This window comes from Hippopotamus amphibius, chromosome 1, assembly GCF_030028045.1.
Source record: "Hippopotamus amphibius kiboko isolate mHipAmp2 chromosome 1, mHipAmp2.hap2, whole genome shotgun sequence".
Classification (NCBI taxonomy): Eukaryota; Metazoa; Chordata; class Mammalia; order Artiodactyla; family Hippopotamidae; genus Hippopotamus; species Hippopotamus amphibius.
The window spans coordinates 167,992,209-168,009,545 of record NC_080186.1 but is presented as its reverse complement, the minus strand read 5'-3'; the positions used below and the strand labels follow the sequence as shown (position 1 = coordinate 168,009,545).

Here is a 17,337-nt window from a genome sequence, read left to right as displayed (position 1 = left end):
AGAAGCCATGGTGCAGAGAGATACTGAAGGACTGTAGTCAGCTTGGCATTCAAAGGAGCTGTCTGTGTGAAGAAGGAAGAAGGGGCGTGGTGGAAAACAGCTCTACACACTACACTAGCACATACCCCTTTGTCTCTCTCTCTTTCTTAATAGACTATTTTTTGGAGCAGTTTCAGATTCACAACAAAATTGAGCAGAAAGTACAGAGATTTCCCATATACCTCTGCCTCCCCTCCACCCCCACCCCAACCATAGCCTACCTGACTATCAACATCCCTTACCAGAGTGGTACATTTGATGAACCTACATTCATACATCATACTCACCAAAATCTGTAGTTCACATTAGGGTTCATTCATGGTGTTGTACATTCCGTGGGTTTAGACAAATGTTTAATGACATGTGACTACAATTATAGTATCATATAGAATAGTTTCACTGGTATGTCTTGTCTTTTGGCCTCATTGTGCCCCCCTTCAAACAGTAAGTATATTAGGCCTTTGTCATTTGTGAGGATCACATTCTGAGACTTTCATGGATCACCAAAATTATAAATACCACTTAAACCATCATTTGTCCTCATAAAATGCAATAGATTGTTACTGAAATTTTCAAGGAAATCTTTCAGATTCTTAGGAATATTTAAATATAAGATTGATTTATAAATCACTGTTTTCTTAGATCTTAGACCTTTTCATTTTATTTTGGGAATCAGTTTTCACAAAACATATACTTAATGTGAGTTAGTACTATATACATTTAACTGAGTGACATGCACACTCCAGGCACATGATGGGGCTAATGCAACCAGCCAGATGACCATTTACCCACAGTAGTTTTCAGCCCTTGAAATGTATATCTTTGCCTCAGCAGAATGATAGTTTACTAGAGGTCATGGACCTTCAAGGTCATTCTTAAATGTTAGGTACCTGTAAAGTCCAAGTGTTAAAAAGTGTGTTAAGTTAATCTTTGGGTCTGTATATTTCAATCAACAGTCAGCTCCCACAGGGTTCCTGCACAGTACTGTTTCAGAGCTGCTTTTCTTCCACAGCCCATGCCTAAGTCAGGCCCTCTTTAACTCTTACCTGTATTACTGTGGTAGCTTCCCTCATCTCATTATCCCTCCTACCGCTGTTAAACTTCTACCAGGTTGATTTTCTTAAAGGTGATGGTAGCTATTCTCTTCTAATTTTAGGAAAGACTTCTACACCTGGCCTTTCCCATTTCGTCTCTCACTGCTCGCTATATTCTAACCAAACTGAACAGTTTTGTTCCTTTAAGACACCTTGCATTTTTACTCTGCTGTTTCTCGTCCTTTGAATGTTACTTTGATAAAGCCCTTCCCAAACATGTAATTTTTTCCTTCCTTTGTTCATCATAATATTTTGTGGTGCTTAACCCGGTTCAGCCTTGTATTACAGGTATTTATGCTTCCTCTACTCCATTATTATGCAAATCACAGAACATGGTTCAAGTTGGGACTTAGGTTCATTTCCCTGGCGATGTCTGACATTTATTTAGCACTTAAGTAGATTTACATTGGTGACATTTTTATTTCCTTCACAGTGCTTTTTCATGTATGTACACACAAATATATCTTTTTTATGTGAATAGTATCACACTGTGGGCATTTTTTGTTGTTTTTTTTTCCACTTTACCATGTGATGAAACTCATGTTCATATATGTAAATACCTCACTTTTTAATGGCTGCATAATATTCTATAAAATGGATGTTACCTATTTTAACTACTGATAGATCAACATATTAGGAAGCCTTTAAATGCTTGCTACTACAGATAATGCTACAATGTACGTCTTTGCGTTCTTGTGCAGATATATCAGAAAGATAGCTTCTTAGAAATAGAGTTACTGGGTTAGAGGGTATGTACATTTTTAACTTGTTAATGCCACGTTGCCTTCCAAAAGCACAAAGTTTATATTTCTACCGGTAGTGTATGAAAGTACCCATTTCTTTGTCTGTTTTTCATATTATCAACCTTTTTAATTTTTGACAGTCTGTTACACCAAAAATGCTCTCACTTTAATTTACATTTCCCTGTATAATAGTGAGGCTATATGTCTTTTCATATGTTGGCTGTTTTTATTTCTTCTCCTAGAATTGCCTATTCATATCTCTTTGCCAGTTTTTCTATTAGGTTGTCTTTTTCTAAGTGATTTGTATCACTTTTTTTAATAGATTCTAGGTATTAATCCTTTTCACATACATTGCAAGGAGTTATTCCCAGTTTGTCATTTGTCCATTAACTTTTTTTATGGTGTTATTTGTGACTTAATTTTTAGGTAGACAAATCTTTAGTCTTTTAATTTATGACTTCTCAATTACAAGGGCCTTCCCAATCCTAAGATTACAAAAATGTTGTAATAGTCTCATTTATTTTTAATGTTTTAATTTATTTGGATTTTATTTGAGATTTGATTAAGGAAAGTGATACAATAATTTTTCCTCTTTTCAGCACTGTTAAAACCTTTCCCATTGATTTGAAATGTCAGTTATAAACTAAAGTTCTGTATGTATTTTTTTTAATTAATTAATTTATTTATTTATTGGCTGCATTGGGTCTTTGTTGCTGCACACGGGCTCTCTAGTTTCTGCGAGCGGGGGCTACTCTTCATTGTGGTCCACAGGCTCCTCATTGTAGTGGCTTCTCTTGTTGTGGAGCACAGGCCCTAGGCACGTGGGCTTCAATAGTTGCAACACATGGGCTCAGTAGTTGTGGCTCACAGGCTCTAGAGCACAGGCTCAATAATTGTGGCACATGGACTTAGTTGCTCCGTTGCATGTGGAATCCTCCCAGAGCAGGGCTTGAACCCGTGTCCCCTGCATTGGCAGGTGGATTCTTAACTACTGCGCCACCTAGGAAGTCCTGTATTTGGTTTTATTTAATTTTTATTCCTGTCCCAGTACTATGACTTTATTTGTTTGTATTATCTCTTAGATAGGAACTTCAGAATCACCTTGTGGGTTTCATTTTTAAAAATTATTTAATCTTGTTGGGAGTTTTGTTTGGATTGCATTTAGTTTATGGATTACTTGGGGGAGAATGGACATCTCTGCAATATTGAATCTCCCATTTTGGACCCCTATGATATGTCTCTCATATTTATTCAGAGTGTTGTTTGTTTGTTTGTTATCCTGTTATAAAGTTTTATAGCTTTTTCATCTAGATCCTGTAACTTTTTGTTAGATTTCTTCCTTGGTATTTCATAGTTTTTATTGCCACCATGAATAGAATCCTTTTTTCTATTATGTTTCCTATTGGATTTTGCTACTAGGTAATGTATATTATATTTCTGACCACTTTATTAGTCTTAATAGTTTTTCAGTCAATTTCTTAGGTTTTCTGAGTGTACAGTTATATCACCGGCAGAAACAATGACAAGTTGTTGTTTCTGTTCCCCTCATTTAGTCTTCATTTCTTTTTATTGTCTTGCTCAATTGTTAAGCATCTCCAGGACATTATTTTAGAGTAGCAATAATAAGAGGTATCTTCCTCTTGTTCTTAGCTTCAGGAGGAACACTTTTATATATTTTAACATTAAATTTGATGTGTCCTGTGACTATCTGATAGTCATTTTGTCTAATTAAGAAAATTTTCTTCTGTTTTTCTCTTACTGAGGAGTTTTATCAAAACTCAGCATTATAACATACTTTTTGACACCTATTAAGATAATTTTTTCTTTTAATCTTTTAATGCAGTGAATTATCTTAAATTTTTTTTCCTGTTGTACTGTTCATGGTTTCTTGGGATAAACACTATTTGGTCGTGACACCTTGTTTTTAACACCCTCAGTCCTAAATTTGATTTTATTTAGAATGTTTGTATCTATATTCATAAGCAAAATAGGCCTATACTTTTTTTTTCTCTTTTTACTTATGTTTTTCCTTGCTGTGTAATACTTTCATACTGTGAGCTAGGTGTACCTTGAAAAGTTGATAACATTCACTTATAAAACTATCTGAGCCTGATGACTTTGAAGATGGCATTTTGACTGCCTTTTAAGTTTTAATTATATTTAAGGGCTATTAATATTCCTATTTTTCTCTGATCTTGAGCACATTACTGACTTGATTAAATCTCAGTTCCCCTCCCCATTTTATTTTATTGAGAAATAATTAACATCACTATGTAACTTTAAGATGTACAGCATGACGGTTTGATATATTATGAAATTATTACTATAGTAGGTTTAGTTAACATCCATCATCTCATGTAGATAAAAAGAAAGGAAAAAAAATGTTCTCCTTGTGATGAGAACTCTTAGGATATACTCTTTAACAACTTTCTCTTATGTCCTACAGCAGTGTTAAGTATAGTCATCATGTACATTATATCCCTAGTACACATTTGTCTTCCAAGAGGAAGTCTGTACCTTTTGACCACCTTCATCCAGTTTCCCCCTCTCCCCTTTCCCCCACCTCTGGTAATCACAAATTAGTCTCTTTTTCTATGAGTTTGGTGTTTTGTTTTTAAATTCCATATATAAGTGAGATCTTGTCTTTTTCTGACTGACTGACTTCTTTTAACATAATGCCTTCAGGGTCCATCCATGTTGTCCCAAATGGTAGGACTTCCTAGTTTTTTATGGCTGAATAATATTCCATTGTATGTATGTATGTGTATATGTGTGTATAGACATATAGATATAGATTTAGATACAGACACATGTAGATATAGATCTCACATCTTCTTTATCCATTCATCCAACAATGGACACTTAGGTTGTTTTCGTGTCTTAGCTATTGTAAACAATGCTGCTGTGAATATGGGGGTTGCAGATAACTTTTCGAGTTAGTGTTTTCATTTCCTTTGGATATATTCCCAGAAGTGGAGTTGGGAGATCATATGGTAGTCCTAGTTTTAGTTTTTTAAGGAACCTCTGTGCTGTTTTCCACAGTGGCTGTACCAATTTACAGTCCATCCCACCAAGAGTGCACAGGGGTTTCCTTTTCTCCATATCCATGCCATCATCTGTTGTCAGTGATGGCTGTTCTAAGAAGTGTGAGGTGATATCCCATTGTGGTTGTAATCTGTGTTTCCCTAATAGACTGTGAGCAGCTTTTTCATGTACCTGTTCACCATTTGTATAACTTCTTTGGAAAAGTGTCTGTTCAGGTCCTTTGCCCATTTTGAAATTGGATTGTTTTGTTTGTTTGTTTCCAAGTTGTATGAGTTCTTTATGTATTTTGGATATTAACCCCTTATCAAATGCACGGTTTTCAGACTTTTTTTTTCCCATTCTGTAGGTTGTCTTTTCACTTTGTTGTTGGTTTCTTTTGCTGTGCAGAAACTTTTTAGTTCGATGCAGTCCCACCTGTTTATTTTTAATTTTGTTGCTTTGTGCTTTAGGTGTGATTCCTAAAAAATCATTACCAAGACCCATGTCAAGGAGGTTCATAGTTTCAGGTTTTACATTTAAGACTTTGATCCATTTAGAGTTCATTTTTATGAGTGGTGTAAAATAGGGATCAAGTTTCGTTCTTTTACATGTGAATATCCAATTTTCCCAACACCATTATTGAAGAGACTGTCTTTTCTCCATTGAGTGTTTTTGGCTCCCTTGTCAAATATTGGTTTACCATATGTGCTTGGGTTAATTTCTGGGCTGTGGATTATGTTCTGTTGGTCTATTTGTTTTTATGCCAGTACCATACTGGGTTTTTTTTTTGTCTTTTTTAAAATATATATATTGAAGTATAGTTGATTTACAATGTTGTGTTAGTTTCAGGTGTACAGCACAGTGATTCAGTTATATATATATATATATATATTCTTTTACAGATTCTTTTTCCTTATAGGTTATTAGAAAATATTGATATGGCTCCCTGTGGTATACAGTAGGTCCTTGTTGGTTATCTGTTTTACATATAGTAGTGTGTATATGTTAATCCCATCATCCTAATTTATCTCTCCCCTTTCCTCTTCCCCTTTGGTAACCATAAGTTTGTTTTGTACATCTGTGGGTCTTTTCTGTTTTGTAAATAAGTTCATTTTAATCTGTTTTGTTTTGGGTTTTTTTTTTCAGATTCCACATATAAGTGATATCATATGATATTTGTCATTTTTTGTCTGTCTTACTTAGTAGGAAAATCTCTAGGTCCATCCATGTTGCTGCGGTTGGCATTATTTCATTCTTTTTTATGGCTGAGTAATATTCCATTGTATATATGTATCGCATCTTCTTTATCCATTCACCTGTTGATGGACATTTAGGTTGTTTCCATGTCTTGGCTGTTGTGAATAGTGCTGCTATGAACGTAGGGGTGCGTGTATCTTTTTGGATTAGAGTTTTGTCCAGGAATGGGATTGCTGGATCATATGGCAACTCTTTTTAGTTTTCTGAGGAACCTCCATGCTGTTTTCCATAGTGTCTGCACCAATTTACATTCCTACCAACAGTATAGGAGAGTTCCCTTTTCTCTACACCCTCTCCAGCATTTGTAATTTGCAGACTTTTTAATGATGGCCATTCTGAACAGTGTGAGGTGGTACCTCATTGTAGTTTTGATTTGCATTTCTCTAATAATTAGAGATGTTGAGCATCTTGGCTGTTGCTTTTTGGCTATCTGTATGTCTTCTTTGGAGAAATGTATATTAAATCTTCTGCCCATTTTTTGACTTTTTTTTTTTTTTTTGAGCTGCACAAGCTGTTTGTATATTTTGATTAATCCCTTGTCAGTCACTTCATTTGCAAATATTTTTTCCCATTCTGTAGGTTATCTTTTTGTATTGTTTATGGTTTCCTTTGCTGTGCAGAAGCTTGTAAGTTTAATTAGGTGCCATTTGTTTATTTTTATTTTCATTACTGTAGGAGATGGATCCAAAAAGATATTGCTGTGATTTATTTCAAAAAGTGTTCTGCTTGTGTTTTTCCTCTAGGAGTTTTATAGTATCTGGTCTTACATTTAGGTCTTTAATGCATTTTGAGTTTATTTTTGTATATGGTGTTAGAGAATGTTTTAATTTCATTCTTTTACATGTAGCTATCCATTTTTCCCAGCACCACTTATTGAAGAGACTGTCTTTTCTCCATTTTATATTCTTGCCTCCTTTGTTTAGATTAATTGTCCATAGGTGTGTGGGAGTACCATACTGTTTTGATCACTATAGCTTGGAATCAGTGAGTGTGATACCTCCTGCTTTTTTGTTCTTTCTCAGGATTGGCTATTTGGGGTCTTTTGTGGTTCCATGTAAGTTTTAGAAGTGTTTTTTTCTATTTCTGTTAAAAAATGCCATTGGAATCTTGATAGGGATTGCACTGTATCTATAGATGGCTTTGGGTAGTGTTGACTTTTTTTTTTTTTTTTTGCTGCCTTTTGTTTGTTTACTTGTTTACTTTTTTGTGCTGTCAGAAAAATATCCAATCCTTTGGTGCTGTGGAGTAAGAAAATTCCCATGGGTGCTTTGTACCTTAAATTTGAAAACAAAATAGTGCGTTTGCACTGATTTGCCATAGCAGGGTACAGGCTTCAATAATGCACTTGCATTTTGTAAGACTAGACCTACACATAGAAGAAAATGACAGGCCTTGATGAACAAAAACAAGCATTCATGGTGACAGTGTGGTCACTGTGACAGCAAAGGCCCAGGACTATTCTAGCAGCTTCAGCTTTGACACTGCAGTGTAGGTGTATCTTTGCTTTTGTTAGGGGACCCCAGAGTCATCATTTTGAAACTCCTGATGCCTGTGCAAGAAGGGATGCTTATTCCTTCTGAACTGCTTCAGGATCTTCCAGAACTAAATGGTCTTGATGGTTGACCTGTACACTGGTTAGAGTTCTTGGACACAGGTGTGCTGTTTATGGATAATTGGCAATGCTGCAAAGGTCCCAGGAAATTCACCTCATCAATTTTGCAGTACATGTTAAAAGGTCGAGCCTCTGATAGCATTAAACTGCTTCATTAGCCCTTCCAAACTTGCCATTTGTTCACTCAAATCATCCTGTTCGTACACATTGGCTGGATCCTCTGTTGGTTTGTGGCTTTCCTCAGACACTTCAGGTGCTGTTGGCACAGATACAGGAAGCAAAGGAGATCTTGCCTTTCCAGCCAACCCAAGAGGCAGTTTTGACATGAGTCTTGGGAAGAGTAGGCCCAACACAAACTGAATTCAATTCCTGGAAAGCCCAACTACATACTACCTGTGTAATTCCTTGCTCAACTAATTTAATTTCTCTTGCCTGTTTCTTCATTTCACTTAGTAGGATAATCTCTGGGTCCATCCATGTTGCTGCAAATGTCATTATTTCATTCTTTTTTTATGCCTGAGTGATATTGTGTGTGTGTGTGTATATATATATCTGCCACATCTTCTTTATCCATTCCTCTGTTGATGGACACTTAGATAGCTTCTGTGTCTTGGCTATTGTAAATAGTGCTGCTGTGAACATTGGGGTGCATGTGTCTTTTTTAATTAGAGTTTTCTCCATATATATGCCCAGGGATGGGATCCCTGGATCATATGGTAACTCTGTTTTTACTTTTTAAAGGAATCTCCATACTGTTCTCCATAGTGGTTGCACCAATTTACATTCACACCAACAGTGTAGGAGTGTTCCTTTTTCTCCACACCCTCTCCAGCATTTAGTGTTGACATTTTAACAATATTAATTCTTCCTATCCATGAACGCAGGATACCTTTCCATTTTTTTTTTTTTTTCTTTTGGCCGTGCTGTGTGGCTTGTGGGATCTTAGTTCCCTGACCAGGGATCAAACTCATGCCCTTGGCAGTGAAAGCACAGAGTCCTAACCACTGGAGCACCAGGGAATTCCTGCCTTTCCATTTATTTCTGTCTTCATTTTGTTTCATCAGGGTCTTGTAGTTTTTATAGTAGAGATCTTCCACCTCCTTGGTTAAATTTATTCATCAGTACTTTATTGCTTTTGATGCTGTTGTAAATGGGATTAATTTATTTCTTTTTCAGAAAATTCATTGTTAGAATCTCAGTTTTCTTAATGGTAAAATGGGGATAAGCAAATCTAACTCTCAATATTGTAGTAAGGATTAAATGAGATAAAATATGATTGTTTAGCATAATTGTACCTTACACAAGGTAAATGCTCATCACTAGTAACCACTTACCATTGTTATTTCCTCAGGCAGATTAATGTAATCATTGCACAGTGGGGTTGTAAACTCCATATTAGCAGAGAGATAAGATACAAAGATAAGTGAATGGTCCAGCCAATAGTAGTGGGCATCAACTCTGTCTGCCACACTCCTTGGTGAGTCTAGATCTAGTCCTCTAAGGACTAGAGCGTTTCCCTGCATCATTGTTTCTCAGCAGACCTACCCATGGTTGAGGATGCACCACTTCTGTTGTACCAGGGAGCTGTGGCAGAGGCTATGTGTGTGCACCTTGGACATCTGTGCCCCACCTGGAACTTATTCTCCACATTGGGAGTGCTTATTTATGTTAATTATGGAAAATTTAATTTGAATGGAAAGATGACATTTTAAAACAGTCATTTGAAAAATCAAGATCATATTGTATAAAGCTAAGCATTACATGATGGGTCTCAAGAGCATTCTCTGAGGTGTTCCTTTTTTTTTTTCAAACAAATACTTAGCAGTTATGTCAACGTCTTTTGGAAAGAAGTATAAAATCCGTGACTGAGATAGATGTATAAAGTAGAAAATGGAGACTTGTTGCATTCTCATCAACAAGCTGAATATGGTTTTTTCCAGTCTTTATTACTTCAAAATCCTTCATCTGATATTTAAAATGTATTTATGTTGAGTCATTTCTTTCTCTTTTGCTGGTAAACCAGAAGATCATGAAATGATTCTGCAGAGGCAGTAGCATTACGTTCAGTTTCTTTTTTTGTATATATCAGATAAGAGACTTGCAAATGGAAGTATGTCCGCCTCACATCCTTTGTATGGTAATGGCAGTGATGTTTGCCTTTTTGTGACTGGTACAACATTTATTAATTCATAAACCCACTTCCAAAGAACCTAAGGGCTTTTTGACGAAAGGTGACTGTAGTAAGAATGATGTTAGATTTTGACAGGCTACTTTTGTTTTTACAGACATTTCTTTTCTTCTTTTTAGTGTTTCAAAACTACTAGTATTTTAAGTGTTGTGGGGGGCAGAGGGGTGCCATGATCAATGAAAGTTAATGCACATATTTGGAGTTAGGATTTCTGAATCTTCAACTAGGAAGGGAAAATAAAAGTTTGAGGTTCAGCTCAGCGTAAGTCTCTATATCACCCTCTCTGAACCAGCACTTCTGGTTGGTAAAAAGCTCACAGATCTGAGGAAGAAAAGCAGCTTAAGAGGTTGACTTTGGTAAGCCTTAATAGTAATAGAAGGGCAGCAATTCTAGAGATTCGCCTATTTTCCCATAGACTAAGGGACCTTGTACACCTCCTGTCCTCTCTTTAACTCAGTCACCCATTCAGCAGGGCTTCCTATAACCAGTTGGTATCAATGGAAACAGTCCTTCCAGTAAGCCTAAGAAAAAGTCTCCTAAAATTTTCACAGTATTTAAGCATTTAAAGGAGTGTTTGTCATATTATAGAGAGTGAAAATGGAGAAGGATAAGGACTCTGGCATGCTGGAATTATATTTGCCTGAGAGGTTGCAGTACTAGCCAATAGCAAGGTTTTGGTTCTGTTTATTTTTTCTAGCTCTTACTATATTCTACTTTTATCATTGAGAACATTGGGGAAGTTATCTCATGATATTGTGATGATGGTACTTATTATATACATTATTACACATTTCATATATTTTTAATATATACTGTTAAATATATTGTTATGTTATCTTTTAAGTACCAATGGCTTCTTCTTCCAGAGCAATAATGAAATTTCACAGTATGAAAATGGAAGAAATCAACAAAATTATTCGTGACCTTTGGCGAAATACCTATCGTGGACAAGGTAATTAACGTGTATTGTGAATGCTCTTGCTAAAGCCCCATGTCCAGCTCTTGCCTCATATGACCTCTCATGATGCCAGTATTACCTCTGGACCTCTTTCTGAACATCTCTTTTAGATTTTCTAAGAATTCTTATCTTAGAATTCTTAGCAAGAAAAAAATGCAGAGTTTTCTATTCCAAAGCCTGACAGCACTTAGAAATTTGGCTATGGTGCATATTATATTTAGCTGATGACATAATAGGTTCTGTTGAAGTGCAGATAGGGATAAGCTAAAATGTGATAAGAAGAAAACCATTAGGAGGAAACTCTTAATCGGGGAACTAAGAAAAAGGCACATCTGAGATTGAGAGCTGGGGCATCTGGTTGCTTCTGGCCAGGAATCCTCATAACCAGAGAAAAAGGTTCTAAACCAGCCAGTATTTTCCTCCTGGTAATGTCAGCCTCACATGTTGCTTATAACTTACTTTGATAAGGTTTGCCAGTGACAAAAGGCTGCAGAGTATAGGTTGCCCTAAAATCTTCTTCCTTCTGTGTCAGATATTGAATATATAGAAATTCGATCTGATGCCGATGAAAATGTGTCAGCTTCTGATAAAAGGAGGAATTACAACTACCGAGTGGTGATGCTAAAGGGAGACACGGCCTTGGACATGCGGGGACGATGCAGTGCTGGACAGAAGGCAGGTATCTCAAGAGCCTAGGGAACTACCTGTACACAGAAAATTGACAAAGAGAAATCATTGTCAGTGCAGTGGAAGCATCCAAGGCTGCCCTTGAATGTTAGGAAGCTCCTTATAGCACTCCTTGCTGCCATGTAAAGCGAATGAGGCTCAGTCACTCTCATTACACTCTCTCAGTTCTAACCAGCATTTCCTGCAACATTATGTAAAGTAGGCTTTTAGAAGAGGGGCCTGAAACAGTCTCACAGGATAGCCTATATTTAGACCAAGAAGCTGAAGACCGTTCACTGTCTCACAGCACTCCTTATGAGAATAAGGTTACTGGGTCATCAGTTATAGACACACCACTATTTTATGTGCCACCAAGAAAGAAAAAAATTCAATTGTAATTGTAAGATGCATCCTGATTTCAGAAAAGTCAAAGGGTGGGGGGAGGGTATGTTTTAGAATCAGTGACATACAATATTAGCAAACCAGATCCTAGGTTGAGCCAGATGAGGCATTATAATAAATAGTCTAATCGAGAAGGCAGCCTCATCATAGGACTGAGTCCCCACTGCCCCTCCCAGCCTAGCTTTTGGGCCTGAGGACCATCTAAACGAAGGGTATGCTAGAGTCAAAGGCTGTGATACCCACAGGTGTCTCTGCCTCCACCACCACCACACACACACAGGGACTCATTGCTGGGCCAGGCTCTCTAGCTCTACAGGAAGGTCTGGGAGGATAGCCTGGATTGGATATATAGAGCACAGAAGAATACAGTTTCAAAGAATTAGGAAAGTGGGACCTGCATCCTTGGGGAACAAGGCTGGGTTCTTTCACCGTGCACTGGTTTGTACCCAAGGTGTTACAGAATTTTGAGCTTCCTCCTTTCCAATTTGAGGCAGAATATTACACTTGATAACATCCCTGGACCCCTGATTTTAACAAAATTCTACAGTTCTAGAAATGAATGCTCACATTATCAGTTATTTTCATTAAAAGTTTGCGATTTTTGCTTAAGGACACTCTGCACATGTGTGTGTTTTGTCACCAGCCCAGACAGCTGGCACTAATTTATAAGGCACCTGTGGATTATTAGCTTCATCGCAGTCTGCAAAAGTGGCAAATTTGTGATCTGTAATCAGTAGCCCCTGCTTGCATTGATTTTTTGTGGCAATTATGAATGAGAAAATAGTTTTAAACTTGTCTCTTTGGATTAAAAATGCTTTCTGAACAAAAGCAGATTTCCTGTAGCTAATCTAAATTATAAAAATTAATTGGCAGTAATTGCTTCCTTGGTGTTGGGTGGCAAAATAGACAAATGATTTGGTAGAGATGAGCCAGGAGCTCCATCCACACTCCACTCTGAGTGGGTGGTGGCGGCGGTGGCAGCAGGAGAAAACCGCATATCCCCAAAGGGCCAGACTGGCCCTGGCATCTTCAATCTGCCAGCCTGCCCTGTGCATCAAAGAGAAGCTATAAACTGCTCTAAAATCATTAACTCACTTACTGATGCTCCTTCACTCACAAATTGCGGGGTGGAGGGGGCATTACAGCTTACATAAAAAGTAGTGTATGCTTCCTAAGTTAGCTCTTCACTCTTAATTCTTTTTCCCTGTACCCTCAGATGGCTTCAGCAGCAGTCTATTTTAGTATTAGGTTTCTATTAACCACAAAAGTGCCTCATAGTTTTGGTTGCTTGGCTCTCCTACAGTCAAGCTTAAATTAAACCATACTTCTGTAATCCTGGTGCTTTTCCCCCTCCCCCCCCCCTTTTCCTCTCCCCCTCAGAATTATACACACGAACATTTAAGTGTGGCTTAGAGCACTGGTGCCTCTTTGAAACCACAGAACATAGAGATTTAAAGATGTCTCTCAGAGAAAAGGTGTCTGTGAGGCTTTGGAAAATGTGTTCTATCCAAGTTTTCTAACAAATCTCATTATCAGGAAAATAGCCAGATCATGAATTCTTAAGGTTGTTAATCTTATACCATTATTAAAAGTATTAGTTATAGATGAATCAGAAATGCATTGACATTTATAAGTCTGTAATTTGAAGTTTTGTTACAGCTGATGTGAGGTGTTTGTGTGGGGTCAGCACTGCTTTTAGCATTTTATTTCATTGCAAATGATAGTTCACCTTCTGGAAGGGCATGAGAGTCTGGTCACAGTGCCAGGCTCTCCCACACGAAAAAGCAGTGATTTACCTCAGGTCAGGGATCCTGTGACATCGTCCCACCTTTCCCTTCCAAAGACATTATGCCAGGTCTGCCTGCTTTCCTAAGGCGAATGAGAAAAATGTGCAGTGCAGCTAAGCTCTGGTGCCTCTTTTCAGGTATTAGCCTCACTCATCATTCGCCTAGCCCTGGCTGAAACGTTCTGCTTGAACTGTGGCATCCTTGCTTTGGATGAGCCAACGACAAATCTTGACCGAGAAAACATTGAATCTCTTGCACATGCTCTGGTTGAGTAAGTATCTCAAATTTGGGGCCAAGTTATGATCGTTTTTAAAGTAAGATTAAGAGAATTCTATGATGAAAATCCTCTGTAGATGTGTCTTCCCTGGGGAAACTGGTTTTACCAGACCTTAGGCTTTACCTTGATAGTAGTTCTTCAGATGCTTAAAAAAGAACTACACGAACAGCCACCCGGACGCATCCTGCATCTCCCCAAGAGTGTTCATAGGGAAACCCATGATGAGGGTTTCCTGGCTTGGTTTGGTTTTCCTGTAAACCCACCAGAGCGGCCCACATGTCCGTACAGGAGTTAGCATGTCCTGCTAAAGCATTTCTAGGTTGTGATGGTGGGTTTTAGACTACTTCCCCAGCTTCTCACATGTGTCAGCATCTATGAGGAATGACAGTGGTTTTACTCAAAAAACATATTAGTGGTGAATTCAGAGGGTAAAATTGCATACACCTTTTACCACAGTTCACCCGTGGTGGGTGCAGGCTCTAGGGATAGGCAGCCCTTGCTTATGGACTGTGATGGCAGAGGAAGGGCACATTCCGTGAGGTAGAGAAGCTATTTTGGGTGCTCCTTGCTCCAGACAGACTCCTTCTAGCAGAGAAAACATTTCCTGTCTGAGAGCAGGGATGGAGCCAGAAGGAGACTATTGAGCAGCCGCAGAGCCACCTTTCTCCAGCCATCGCTCAGTAGTCCTGTGTGACTAACAAGTAAGGGCTGGTGCTTTTGAAACCTAAGTGCATCCAACTCCAGGCAAGGGATAAATAAGTGGTTAAAAGAAAAAGTCTTTCAAGTGTCAGACTCATAACTAATTACCTCAGCATATAGATAACGAGCAAAAATGTTCTCAGTTACACCCACTCAGGCCCCGTGTGTCATACCAGTGATGCATCTAGTGACTGGCGGCGGCAGAATTCTAAGTAGGCCCAGCTCCTAAGAAGGCAGTGGGGCTCACAGTGTTATTCCCCTCGCCTGTAGTCTTGTCTTTTTTTTTTTCCCTCTTTTTTTCAAATGTAATTTTCTTCCGGAGAAAACTAGTATCAGGTCGTGAAAACCCCAGGCAAAGGAATAATCAGACTCCTAAAGTTGAGCAGCAGAGATATTAAGGAAAACTCAATAAAACATTTACACCTGCTTTAAGAATAAACCAGATCATGTATTCTCACCAGTCTCTAAGCCAGACCTAAGTGAAGAGTCATGCCATGCATCCCCACTGTCTGAAGAGGGGATGGGACTGCCACCTGGCTGAGCTGAAGGCCTGGGTCCACCCTCCCCCTCCCCCCTGCCACTTCCTGCAGGGCTGTCAGAGGCATCGATACTTACACGGCACAGGAAAAGCCTGGTCATCACACACAGCACACGCTTACGTGTCTGACGAGGCTCTCAGTGCCTTTTTCAAATAAAAGGGTTATGTATGTTCTTTAGTAATAAAATGTTATAAATATATTGTTTCAGGATAATAAAAAGTCGCTCACAGCAGCGTAACTTCCAGCTTCTGGTAATCACTCACGATGAAGATTTTGTGGAGCTATTAGGGCGTTCCGAATATGTGGAGAAATTCTACAGGATCAAGAAGAACATGGATCAGTGCTCAGAGATCGTGAAATGTAATATTAGTTCCCTAGAATCTTATGTTCATTAAAAACATTCAAGATTTATATGCCTTAGAAACACGGGTCCTTAGCCAACTGCTTATTTCTGGTATTGAGTCAATATGAAAATGTTCTTTCACATGAGCCTTATGTCTAGGGTTTTTTAATGTCTGAGAGGTTTGAAAATCATTAAAATTGTTTCACATGAAATTTGGACTGATTCCCTGAACTTCATCCCCCTCCAGGCAGCCTCTGACAGGCCTGTGGGGCTCAACAGCAGCACGGTTGGACTCACCTTCACTGCTTCCCTCCCTAGAACTAACGAAGGAGTCTGTGGGGCCCGAAGCTTCTTACTTGCCTTTCACTTCTCAAAGCATTAGTGAGAAGCACTTCTCTGCCTGGATACTTTATGGTTTGGGCATTAAAAAAGTCATTGTTAAGTGTTACCTCTAAATGTATTTCTTTGGATGTGGTTTAGAAAACTGCGTTATCAGTATTAATATCTGAAGATGACAGAAATGATTGAATATTAATATTTGGCTCTGCTCTTAACTATAAATCTGGGCAAGTGACCTCTCCCTCACAGGGCCTCAGTTTCCCCAATTAAAATTTGAAGTAGTCGAATGGGGGCTTCAGGGTTTGAAAGAAACCTTAAGTAATTAATTCAGTACCCACTATCTTCCCTCCCCACATATCCCTACCAGGTAGTCATGCAAACCTGGGCTCGCTCTAGAGAGATGAAGTTCCCCACTGTGCACATCCACATTTGGAAAGCCCTGCCCAAGAGAGCAAGGCTTCCCTTCACCTGGGGCCTGACCTGTCTTCATGAAGGAGTCTGTAACTTTCCACATGGCTATGTGATTTATCAGGTCCACCTTACCATGAATCCTGATTGCTCTCCAAGTATGCAACTCTGGTGTGGAGGTGAAGCAGAGCTCACCCAGAGTCAAGACTGGCTCCCAGTGGGGTCCAGGCAGACCTGGAAAACAGGCCTCATTTTCATTCCAGATGTTGTTTCTAATAAGAACCCAGTCATACTCTTTCCCTGGAATTGCCAGCTGACAACGTGAAGCCTTTCACAAGCATTCCACACAGAATGCTACCAAGTCACGCACTTTTGAATTAGACTTTCAGAGTCTGTCAGTCATGTCACACAATCACTTTTGTGCCATCTGCAAATCTAATGAGCATATGGTACAGACAGCCTTTCTCAATCAGGGTCTAGAAGAGAATTAATTAAGCCCCAAGGTCCTAAGTTATCTGTGAGGCTGAATAATGGCCTCCAAAGATATCGAGGTACTAATCTCTGGAACATGTTAACCTTATATGGTAAAAGGGACCTTGCAAATGTGATTTAAAGATCTTGAGACAGGGAAATTATCCCGGATTATCCTGGTGGGCCTAAATATAATCATGAGTAGCCTAGTAAGGAGGAGGCAGAGAGCGTGGACAGCAGAAGAGGAGAAGGTAGCGTACTGACAGACGCAGAGGTTGGAGCGAGATGCACTTTGAAGGTGGAGGAAGGGCTATTAGCCAAGAAACAGGCAACCACAAGAAGCTGAAAAAGGCACAGAAACAGACTCTTCCTTCAGAGCCTCCAGAAGGAGCCACTCTGCTGACACCTTGACTTTTAGCCCAGTAAACTGAGTTTTGGGCCTTTGGCCTTCAGAATTACATAAGAGAATAATACTAGTTTTAAGCTGCTGA

The 17,337-nt window shown here is 38.7% G+C and overlaps 1 protein-coding gene across 3 annotated transcripts in view; it reads left to right on the top strand.

Moving 5' to 3' along the window:
• Positions 1 to 15,840, top strand: part of RAD50 (RAD50 double strand break repair protein) — a 119,837-nt gene extending 103,997 nt beyond the window's left edge. For all 3 annotated transcript variants that reach the window (XM_057735411.1, XM_057735401.1, XM_057735422.1), the window contains 4 exons: positions 10,824 to 10,909; positions 11,448 to 11,590; positions 13,908 to 14,041; positions 15,494 to 15,840. In XM_057735411.1, coding sequence (XP_057591394.1) covers positions 10,824 to 10,909; positions 11,448 to 11,590; positions 13,908 to 14,041; positions 15,494 to 15,680 — 550 coding nt within the window. In that variant the 3' untranslated portion in view covers positions 15,681 to 15,840. The remainder of the gene's footprint in view (positions 1 to 10,823; positions 10,910 to 11,447; positions 11,591 to 13,907; positions 14,042 to 15,493) is intronic.
• The last annotated feature ends 1,497 nt before the right edge of the window (positions 15,841 to 17,337 follow it).